Below are 11,440 nucleotides of genomic sequence, written 5' to 3'. Positions count from 1 at the left end.
ATCATTAAAATTTAATGAAACAAACTATTACATCATTCTCTCCAGACAAAATTCTGAAAAGTTGAAATTTTTCAACTTTTTAGATTGTGTCTTGACAACAAATTTGACAACAAAAAGCTTCCAATTTTTCTGTGTTATTGTCAGGGTTTTTCGAATCAGATAAATTTGTCAGACAAAAACTGATAATGTAAATGCTAACAATTCCTTTATTAAGCAAGAGCTTCACCTGATAACCAGGTTAATAATGATTGATTGCATGAATGTAAAAATACTTTTTTTGTCAGTACAGATTGTTTAATACTTGAAGATATGTCAAAAAAATAACTAGATATATAGTATGTATATTTATTTTTAGAACGTGTATATACCTCTTTTTTACCATAATAAAATCAAAATATAATCATGAGTAGAATAAAAATAAAAAATACATTACAAACTTACAATAATATATATGTTCACACAACCCAATTTTTTCAGTTGTTGTTTGGATTTAAACCATAAATAAATTTATATATTTTCCGTTTGGGTTATAAAAGTGTAACTTGTATTATGCAACAGTCAGCTTATGACTTGTTACGTAAAGAACACTTGATCTGTGAATGGGTAAAACCAGTAGCTCTTTTCATCTTGCACTTGCAATTATTTTTGATTTTAACCTATATAGTTGACACATGGTTTTCATTTTCCTCTTCAGTTCTTCAGCCGAATTTCTTGTTGATCACCTGGCCATTGCTCATATGCACTTCAACTTCTAAGAAGCACTCTGCATAATGTTTTCTGCGATGCGGTGGTGTTCTTTCTGGAAAAACAAAACCATCCATGTGTACTGACAATACTGCTGCTGTTGCTATGTTAAATAAGGGTACCACATCCATTGTTGTTATGAAGTACCTTCGGCACCTGTTTTGGCTTTCTGCTCTTTACAACTTTCGCTTAAAAGTTTACCATATACCGGGGATGGAAAATGTTACAGCCGACCACATTTCCCAGTTAGACGATGCGTCACATATCCTTGCTTTCATGCAACAAATTGATCTGCAAGGGATATGTTCTGCAAATGTCTCTGCCTTTTTAAATGTCTGAGTCCTGTTACTATTATCTATTAGCTAAGTTTTTTGTTATCGCTTAGGACGTTTTTTATTTTTGTTCTAGATCTCGCCTCTTTCAAACATGGTCTGCTTTCTGATGTTTTGTTTTTTCGTGAAGCCACCTACTCTGCTAACACAAAAAAGAGCTACTGCACTCATCGCTCTGCATATTATAAATTTTGTAAACTCATGCACCTCCCAATTGTTCCTGCTAATGCATCAAGTCTCTGTATGTACGCTGCCTACCTTGCCCGCTTTCTCCTTCTGCCGTCAGTTTGTGTGTACCTCAATTTTGTTGGACTTCTACACCGGGAGATGGGGTTCCATAATCCACTCTCTCATAAATAGGTCCTTTTCTCTGTTCTGACTGGTATGAAGCGGATGCTTGGTGTTCAACCACAGCCCCATCTTCCTATTACCATAAATTTGCTTCTTGGTATCCGGTCTCGTTTAAATCTCAATTCCAGTAAGCGTGCCTCTTTTTGGGCTATTTGCCTTGTATTTTTTTTGGCCTATTTCGCAAGTCTCACCTGCTACCTACATCGTCAGCTGCCTTCAATGCTCGCATCAACTTTACTAGGTCTGATTTTGTTTTATCCCATTCATAGTTGTTGATACTAGTTCGCTGGAGTAAAACCATCCAGTTGGGACAGCATACTATTATTGTTCTGCTGGTGGCTATTCCATCGTCACCTTTGTGCCCAGTTGCTGCTGTCGCTCACGCGTTTTCTCTTACGCCTGATGTACCAGCCAACTTTCAAGCATTATGCTAGCATGACTCTGCCTCATTCGCCACTAGTATTTTTACCTATCGATCTTTTATGGCCTGTATTAAGAACGTTTTGACAGAGCTTGGGGTTCCTGCCCACCTATATAGACTCACTCATTTCGACGGGGTGGTGCCACATATGCACTGGAAGCGGGGGTTCCACTGGATTCCATCTCCATTCTTGGAGACTGGAAGTCAGATTTTATGTTTCTCTACCTACACATGCCACTATCTCAGCGCCTGTCCGTATCATGGCATTGCACCTTACCACACATTCCTAATTTACAATTTAACATACATTTGGATTTGGATATTCGCATTACCTACTATGTATATATTTGTAATATAGACTAAGCTTTCGTCTTTATATAGTAGTATGCTCACTCATTTATCGTTGTATATATTTAGTTGTTTTTGTGTATGCTCGCTGCTCTTTGTATTTATTTGTTGTTGTTTTTAGTATTCTTGCTAATAGAACTGTTTACTGCATATTTGCGTTTTTACTGTGTGAGTTTAAGTCATATTAAACTCACCCATCAAAAACACCGGAATGCAGAAAGTACTAGTTCTTCAGAAATATGTAAAATGTACAAAACACAATTAAAAACATACAAAACCCTTACTAGCTATATACATACAAGTGTAGCAATAAGTCTTAAAGCAAGCATAATAAAAATCTTTACGTAATATAAAGGTACTATAAATATATACAGGCTCTATAATAGTGCTTATGACTATGAGCTAAAAAAGTCCTCGTTACGGATAAATGAAGTAGGAGCAAGAATCTGTGTCACTGCAGGAAAAATCATATCTGAATGCGACTAGTAAAAGTGCCAATCCAAAGTGAATAAGAAGTGTTAGGGAATAGGAGGTAGGTGTGATGCCATAGCACGCTGGGCAGATATTCGCTGAGATAAAGGCATATGGAGATATAAGAACATGGAATCTGACTTCCAGTCACCCAAAAGGGATATAACATGCAATGACACTCCAGCCTCCAGAGCAAAGGTAGCACCCCCACGACGAAACGAGTGGGTACCATATTGCTCAGGAGGAATGCCGATTTCTGAGAGGATCCGAGACATACAAGTCATAAAGGACTTATATGTGAAGACATTAGGTATGGTAGTTGAATCCCCTAACCAGCAAAATGCTTGGGTGGTTTTAGGAGCCCCAGCCGTAAATGAAAATGCATGTTGTTTAGCGGTTACTGGACACAATATAGATTTGGGAGCAGCCAACAAAGGCACAGTAATAATACGCTGTCCTAGTTGAATGGTCTTGCTCCAGCGAACGGCTATGTAAACAGTTGAGTTTGAAAAGGAGAAGTCTGACTTGGTAAACTGCCGCCCAGGATTAAAGGTATTACATGAAAATGGCAACAAATGTACCTTACGAAATAACCCAAAAAATGCAACTACACAAATAGCCCAAAATGAGGCATGGTAACTGCAGTTAAGATTAAGGCGTGAACGGATCTGAACCAATAAATCTGGGGTAATAGGCAGACGAGGTCGAGGAGGGACTCCCAACACTCGTCTAATACCCTTGAGGACTGATGACAGTATCCAGTTTTCATTAAGCGGATTAGGAAACCCCATTTCCTTATGTAATAAATCAACGAACGAAATATACAAACAGAGTGACTGCGGCAGAAGAAACTTGGCAAGATAGGCTGCATATAAGCACAAAAAACTAGTAGTGGCTGGGACTAAAGGCACAGACAGCATGTAACAAAATTTTTTATAAGTAGTAAGATATGTACGGTAGTTCTTCTTAGTACTCTCAGCATAATTAGCTTGACGAAAATATATGACATCATTCGACAAGGCCTGCACCATGCCAAGAGCATCTAGAATTGTAAAAAAAAAAAAAATAAAAAAATAAAAATAAAAAAGGAGAACCAATCAGCAAATGCTCTCCCCGGAACAGTGAGATCCAGTAGCAAATAGGCCGATTAAAAAGTAGTATGATTTCGCAGACATGTGGGTCCAGGCCGGTAATTGGAAGGCAGTCAATTGAAAAAATTTTTGCTGGCAGGACAGAAAGGCTAAAAAGTGTCCTGCGTCATGCAGCCGAGACACATGGTCAGCCATAACCTTGTCCTTACCTGGCACATGAAACACCTTTGGACGAAAGTTATAAGTTGCAGACAACCAAAAAAGTTGCCGTAGAAACTTCATCATAAGAGGGTTTCGAGTAGTGCCCTTGTTTAGCATGCTGACAGCAGCCGTATTATCATAATAGACATGGACCGTCTTATTGCGCCAAGCAGAAGCCCAGCGAGCAGCTGAGAGAACAACACATAATGCTTCCTTAAAATTGATGTGAAGGCAACTAAGTGATGGTGAATCTACCAACAAGTTTGAGTAGAACCAATCACCAAGATAGAATCCGCCTACAGCTGAGGAACAAGCATCAGTTTGTAATGCAGTGACTGGACGTTTGTCATGAAAATCACATTGTCCATTAAAGGTGTCCAAGAACTCATCCCACCACACCATATCTCTGTGGAATTCGAGTGTCAGCCGACACTTCGAGGCAGAGGTAGGCAGAGTGTTCATAAGATCCAGGAGGCGGCGAAGAAAAGTGCGACCACCATACACAACTTTGCAGGCCCAATTGAGGCGACCTGCTAATTGTTGCAACTGTTTCTTGGAAGCACGTTTTCGTGTTAAAAATAAGGCAATAACATCTTTTAAAACAGATAGTTTATGAGCAGGCAGTGATAGAGTTAGAGACACAGTGTCTAGGACAACTCCCAGAAATGTCAGGCGTTGGCATGGAGCCACTATTTTTGAAGGGCTAAGTTCAAAACCAAGTGACACAAGTAAAGTACAAAGTGTTTTAAAAGTTAGTTGGCACACATGCCACTATCTCAGCGCCTGTCCGTATCATGGCATTGCACCTTACCACACATTCCTAATTTACAATTCAACATACATTTGGATTTGGATATTCGCATTACCTACTATGTATATATTTGTAATATAGACTAAGCTTTATATTAGCTACTTCGTCTTTATATAGTAGTATGCTCACTCATTTATCGTTGTATATGTTTAGTTGTTTTTGTGTATGCTCGCTGCTCTTTGTATTTATTTGTTGTTTTTAGTATTCTTGCTAATAGAACTGTTTACTGCATATTTGCGTTTTTACTGTGTGAGTTTAAGTCATAATACACCTTCCCCAGGTGTATTATGACAAAAATGGAAAGTTGAAAATGGTAAAAAAAAAAAAAAAAAAAATGAAACACAAAGAATGACTAAAAACATTTTTCTTAGTTCCTGACTCTAGGTAATTGTAACTGCCAGGCATTTAAATGCTTATTGCTTTTAAATCTACTCCACCAATAGCTAGCTAGTTACAAAAGAGTTTCTCTAGTTCAGCAGATCTTAATCAGAGTTTTATAGTAGCTAGCTATATATAAAGTAGCATGAGCTTTATTCAAACCCCCTATATTTAGACAGCATAATGAAAAATGTCAACATCCTTAAATAAAAGGGTAGCTAGCTAGCTAGCTAGCTACACAGAAAATTCTACATGGGTCACCAGCTCACAGCCCCTGTATTTTGAAATAAGAGATTCCTTTTATCGAGTGGGTAAAACTATTGCTCAGTTAGTTAGAAACTATGCAGCCACGCAGCCACTGAATAATTTTCAACGGAAAAAGACTGTCGATTCTAAAGTTGCTCTCTGCCACCAAAATCAAAACAAATAGCACCATTTTGTACTGTATCACCGTAGTAAAAGCAAGCCGCCATAGCGAGGAACGGTTTCCACTACCTCTTGAAACTAAACAAAGATTTTAACTAATAACCAGAACTTTGATTTTTATTTCGAATTTATTATCAAAAAACTATTTTATACGACATAATCTTTTTAGATCATACAAACTTAGCATGATGAATATGAAGTAAACCATGATTTCTAAACTCAGCATAAAACCGTCATATTCATGTTTCCAGTGCATGGAGTCGAATGTAAACAAATGCACTGTCACGGAAACATCTAGCTAGCCAGATTGAAAATCGCCGCTTTTAGTGTCAGATGTACTTTTGCTTTATTGAATGTTCCAACTTTATTTAGTTCAAGTTCAGTTCGCATCATAAACCAAAAAAAAAAGAAGGGAGTTAACTAATTCTTCTTTTCAAGGAACAAAATTTTTTGCATGTAACCAAGCTGGTTTGATGTTACTTTCAGAGGCAACTGGCATGGGTGGAGCCAATTTCACAAGTGTGGGCATATTTCTTTTGCTCAAATCCAATTAGTTTTGATCATATGTATGTGGACGGAATATCCATATTCTCAAAATGAGCACGGATGAGAAAGTCATATTTTTAAGATGAGAAGCCATGTATCATACAAAATTCAAAATTAACTGGAACAGTCGGGTAGCAAACCAAAGGAAGCTAGCCACTAAACATTGTTCTCTCCATTAAACTCGATTATACTGCACATAATCGTACTAGCTAAGTATTTTCTAGTAAGCATTAAAAAATGTGATTTTTATCCAAAAAACGATATTAATTATAGAAGCTTGATTTGTTTATGGCAGCTTGAGTTGTTTATATCTTTGTCAGTTTTTAAAGCATGCTGAATAATCACCTGAAATTCTAGACCTATATCTAAGGCCATTTTATAGATTTAAATAGAAATGCAGAATTCGGTGACTATGTGGATATTTTAAAAAAATAATAAGTTTCTGACTTATTTTCCTCCCATTTGTGGGAATTAAGAGAACAGGTTTCAGAACAGGTTTTCCATTGGAGTTATTGTATGCAGATGATTTGGCTCTCATAGCAGAGTTGATGGAAGAATTAGTTGAAAAGTTTGAGAAGTGGAAGAAAGGACTAGAAGAGAAAGAGCTAAGGGTGAACACAGCAAAGTCTAAAGTCATGATTAGTAGCATCGCAGTCAAGTGTGACCTTGTAGTTGGAAAGTGACCTTGTGGAATTTGCAGGAAAGGGGTTGGTAGTAACTCAATTTTTTGTTAGACTTGCAAGCATTGGGTACATAGAAGTGCAGTAGTATTGGTTGAAGGTTAAGAACTGACATTCAGTTTGTATGCAAGCGTTGCAAAGGTGAGATTATAGAGAATGAAGTATTTCCAGCTTCAATGATGTACAACAGTGGCTCGTTAGAGATGGTTGAGAACTTCTGTTGCTTAGGTGATATGTTGGGCAGTGAAGGGAGTGTTGGAAGAAGTGTTACTTGCAGGATATGTTCTGCTTGGAAAAAGTTAAGAGAGTTAATTCCTTTGTTGACTAGCAGAGTCTTTTCAATTGAGTTAAAAGGTAGGTTGTATGAGACCTGTGTAAGAAGTGTTGTGCGGTAGTGAGACATAGGCAGTGAAGGAGGAAGATCTTGACCGTTTAGAAAGGAATGATATGAGAATGGTTAGGTGGATGTGTAACGCCAGTCTGAGAGACAGAAATAGCTCAGATGAGCTAAGAAGCAGGCTAAGTATCCGTAGATAAGAAGATTGAATTGGCTGGGGCATTTGGGAAGAATGGAGGAGGATAATTGGGTAAGAAAGTGTAGAGACTTGATAGTTCCTGGAGCAAAGCCCAGAGGCAGACCGAGAAAGACTTAACAGGAGGTTATAAAGACAGACTTGATACAGAGGAAGTTGAGTTTAGATCTGACACAGTCTAGATCAGGTTGGAAGAGGGTCATTAATATACCCCGTCCAACCCTTGCTAGCATGGAAAACGGACGTTAAGCCAAGAATGATGATGATGATGATGATGATGATGATGACATGACTTGATCCCCTCACTGTTTGACAAACAAACTTAGCATTGACCCACAAAAAGGGGAAATTAATATTTTTTTACTGGAAGAGTATTTTATCTAAAAAAAATTTGGCAATATAATGTGACGCTGCCAAACAGTACAGTATATATAATTATATCCATTTTTTAAGAATTTCACAAAACAATTTAAATTCAGTTTTTCATATCAAACAAAGGTATATATAGTCCTTTTAGTGAAAATCAATATTTTAGGTGTGTATTTAATTTTATTTTCCTTCTTTACAGTCTTTATAAATGTTTATTCTGTTTTTGGAGTTATTTTCAAAATAACTGGAATGTATATATGTAAACATGATTTAACCAAAATGAAACTATCTATGTGTACAAAGCTATTGAACATTGTTCTTCACAAAGCTACTGCTCATTTCAGCCATTTTCACCAGTTATTAAATCAACACAAACACTGAATAACATTGAACAAGAAACTTAGAACTTATAAAGAACATTTAAATACATGTTTTTTTATAAGAAAATTAGTTTTTGACCTGAGCCTCATTTTTTTTAGCAAAATGCCAGAATATAGGATAATTTTTTTTGTCTTAATTTTAATTCCTCTATTATCTTTGTTTTCTTCATAAATAACTACAATATTTTATCGACAGCTGTAAATAACATTATGGTTATGTATTTTATTTGAGACATCTTTCATTTTTATTGAAGAAAAAAGTGTTATCTTGGGGATATAAATTTGTTAGAATGTATATTTACCAGGAAAAAAAATTGATTGTGTTGTGTTTTCAAATTATGGTAATTAAGTAGTTACTGTAAATGTAAGTATGAAGTTCTCTAAAATTTGTTAACACGTTGAGGCTGGATATTATCTTAAAACTTTCTTAAGATTTTAAGACTTTCAGGACTTATTTTCTTATAAACATTTTTCTTATAACAAAAACATGTACATATATATCACATTTTTTATCACTTTCTGGAATATCTATCCATAAAATATTACATAATTGTAATTGATCAAGTACCCTAAAATTTGAACCTTTAAGATCACGCTAATTTAATAAAACTAAATTTAAAATCAAAGACAAGGATCAAATTTCCAAACCTTCATTCTTCTTTTCTGAAAATAGGGCCTCTGTAGCTGTTTAAAACCCACTTAAACCCTTAAACAAGCGCTAAGATAATCTAACCCATGTTTCTTTAAGGTTATCATCACAAAGATTTGTTTGAAAGGCTATTTTTCAAGACTCTTAGACAAAGTTATTTAGCAATTGAAATTGTCAAAATTAGTTTTGTAAGAAAAAGTCACAAAAATGCATAATTATTCTTTTAGGAAAACAAACCAAAAATGGTTGCTGAGCTTGTTATTAACAAACAAGATGATGAAAAGTACCCTCGAATGACACCCAAGTCACTAAAGAAAATTTGTAAAGATTTAAAGTTATACCTAACACCTTATCTAAATGATGTTTTGTATCTTCATTACAAGGGCTTTGCACATATCGAAAACTTGGAAGAATACACAGGTTTAAAAACTTTATGGTTAGAGTGCAATGGAATTGATAAGATTGAAAACTTGGAAAATCAAAAGGAGTTAAAATGTTTGTATCTCCATCAGAATCTTTTAAAAAAGCTGGAAAATCTTGAGTGTTTGCCTGATCTGGACACTTTAAATGTTAGTAATAACACAATCCATAAAATAGAAAATATCTCCTGCCTAACAAAGTTAAACACTCTACAAATAAGTAACAATCGTTTAGAGACTATGGAAGATCTTGAACATTTGGTAGAATGTAAAAATATTAGCGTGCTTGACTTGTCGCATAACAGAATAAAAGATGATAGAATTGTTGAAGTACTTGCAAAGATGGAGAATCTTCATGTACTAAATTTAATGGGAAACCCTGTCATTAGAGAAATAAAAAATTATCGTAAGACTGTTATTTTAAAATGTAAGGATCTCAGATACTTAGATGATCGACCTGTATTCCCCAAGGAACGAGCATGTGCAGAGGCCTGGGAAAGAGGTGGTAGAGAAGCTGAGTTAGAAGAACGAGAAAAGTGGTTGAATAAGGAAAGACGGCGAATTCAGGAAAGTGTGGAGTTTGTCTCAAAGATTAGAGAAGATGCTCGAAAAAGAGAAGGAGAAAAATCAGATGAAAAAATTGAAATGGTCAGTAACCTGATTTGTTTTTGCAAAGATAAATTTAAATTGCGATATACTTAAGTTTTAACAGTTCTATTGCTTTGCGTTATCTTGCTTCTTTTGGAATTCAGCTTTGTTATGTCAAAGCACATAAATTAATGAGTTTTTTGAGATTTTTTTTGTGATTTTTTTTCCTTCAAGGATAATCAGCTCTATATACTTCATTTTGTCAATCTATCCTCTTCTCAGAGTAGCAATTGACTGGCTTCATTGTATTGTGTATGTTTTTAGAATGATGGTTTTCATGAAAAATTTTGTCTGATGCATTTTACAAAATTTTACTCCTATAAATTCATACCCTCAAATATATTTTAGGACTCAAATGAAGAAAAGTCCACCGAAATATTCGAACAGATTCCTGAATTGGAAGATATCAATGACAGCAGTGACAATTTTAATACAGAAAGTGCGGACATGACAAAAGAAACATCACCTGGAAATTCTGTTTATCATGCTTATCCGAAACACTTTCAAACATCAAATACACAACAAACCGAATGTGTATCTTCAGATGCTGTCGTAGACGAGACTACTGAGTTCTTTGAAAACCTTGGAAAGCTTGCTAACTTTGGGTCTTCTTTTAGCACTTTCATTCCAACAACATGCTCGTCCAGTAGTGCTGCAAGCCCGAAAGCAAAAGATATAGAGTCTGTGTCTTTTACAACAAATTTGGCTGATACAAAACCTGCCTCAGAAGCTGCTAATTTAAAAGCGGATTCAAGGTCTTCAGAAGATCATTTAACTGAAAGTCCAACTTTGCTAACAAAGCTTGACAGATCTTCTCATGATAGTCTGTTTATGATATCAAACGAAATTGATGATACTGAACCAATCAATGAAGATGACATCGAAGTTATTGTTTTAAAACCAGAAAATAAGACATCCTTGATTGAGGTAAAGTTTCAAAGGTTATTTTAACCCTGGGAAACTGTTGACTAATGATAAATTAAGGTGGTCATTCATTTTGAAGTAAATTTCCAGTAATGATCCAACATACCTTAAGGGAATTAATCTTCACGGGAATTAATTTTCGCAAATATCGCGAGTATTTGTCAATTTCGCAAAAATTAGTTTCCACCAAAATTTTTAAAGAACTCACTTTTTGCGAAATTTAATTCTCGTGAAATATTAGGACTTGCCAACTTTAAACTTCCAGAAAAAATCTCGCGAAAATTAGTTTTTGCCAAAATCAATTCCCTAAATGTATTCATTTCGTAGTTAATCATTGTGGCATACGTTTTACGTTTATAGGAACTCGACGTGGACCCACCTACTGGATTCTTACTACATGAAGTCTCCACGAAAAGAATCACAAACTGTGAACAAACAGCAATGAAACCACAAGAAAATGTTCAGCTTGAAAGGAGAGAAACCGAACCTCATCCTTCATGGGCTAAACAGACGAAGAAAGTTTTGATTGAAGAAATTCACACTTGTGATCAACTTATCGAAGAAATAGATTGATAGTTTGGAAAGTGATGAATTCCAAATAAAACAACTTTAATAACAGTTCGTTTGCTATTTTTAGTTCTTGATTTATTTTGTGAAAATGTGTAAACTATTTTCGTTTATTTATACTGTCATAAAATTTATCATTTCACGGAATTAA

At 35.4% G+C, this 11,440-nt stretch overlaps 2 protein-coding genes across 2 annotated transcripts; one reads left to right on the top strand and one right to left on the bottom strand.

The window, feature by feature from the left end:
- Positions 1 to 2,714: 2,714 nt before the first annotated feature.
- Positions 2,715 to 4,802, bottom strand: LOC130657739 (uncharacterized). The gene is made up of 3 exons (XM_057460748.1): positions 4,789 to 4,802; positions 3,968 to 4,662; positions 2,715 to 3,709 (listed from the first exon to the last, which is right to left on the bottom strand). Exons 1-3 carry the CDS (start codon positions 4,800 to 4,802, stop codon positions 2,715 to 2,717), a joined length of 1,704 nt encoding a protein of 567 aa, XP_057316731.1.
- A 3,749-nt stretch (positions 4,803 to 8,551) lies between these two features.
- On the top strand, positions 8,552 to 11,440 carry LOC130657658 (dynein axonemal assembly factor 1-like). Its single transcript, XM_057460664.1, has 3 exons — positions 8,552 to 9,798; positions 10,147 to 10,725; positions 11,083 to 11,440. Exons 1-3 carry the CDS (start codon positions 8,974 to 8,976, stop codon positions 11,293 to 11,295), a joined length of 1,617 nt encoding a protein of 538 aa, XP_057316647.1. The 5' UTR covers positions 8,552 to 8,973; the 3' UTR covers positions 11,296 to 11,440.

This window comes from Hydractinia symbiolongicarpus, chromosome 9, assembly GCF_029227915.1.
Source record: "Hydractinia symbiolongicarpus strain clone_291-10 chromosome 9, HSymV2.1, whole genome shotgun sequence".
Lineage (NCBI taxonomy): Eukaryota > Metazoa > Cnidaria > Hydrozoa > Anthoathecata > Hydractiniidae > Hydractinia > Hydractinia symbiolongicarpus.
This window is presented reverse-complemented; position numbering and strand designations above follow the sequence as displayed.

Bases quoted from the DNA above. Each gene is read 5' to 3' on its own strand.
- LOC130657739 (XM_057460748.1), bottom strand. The intron at 3,710-3,967 runs GTAAGGACAAGG...TTACAATTCTAG, and splicing joins AAAGGTGTTTCATGTGCCAG to ATGCTCTTGGCATGGTGCAG.
- LOC130657658 (XM_057460664.1), top strand. From the start codon at position 8,974: ATGGTTGCTGAGCTTGTTATTAACAAACAAGATGATGAAAAGTACCCT. The intron at 9,799-10,146 runs GTCAGTAACCTG...AATATATTTTAG, and splicing joins CAGATGAAAAAATTGAAATG to GACTCAAATGAAGAAAAGTC. The intron at 10,726-11,082 runs GTAAAGTTTCAA...TTACGTTTATAG, and splicing joins ATAAGACATCCTTGATTGAG to GAACTCGACGTGGACCCACC.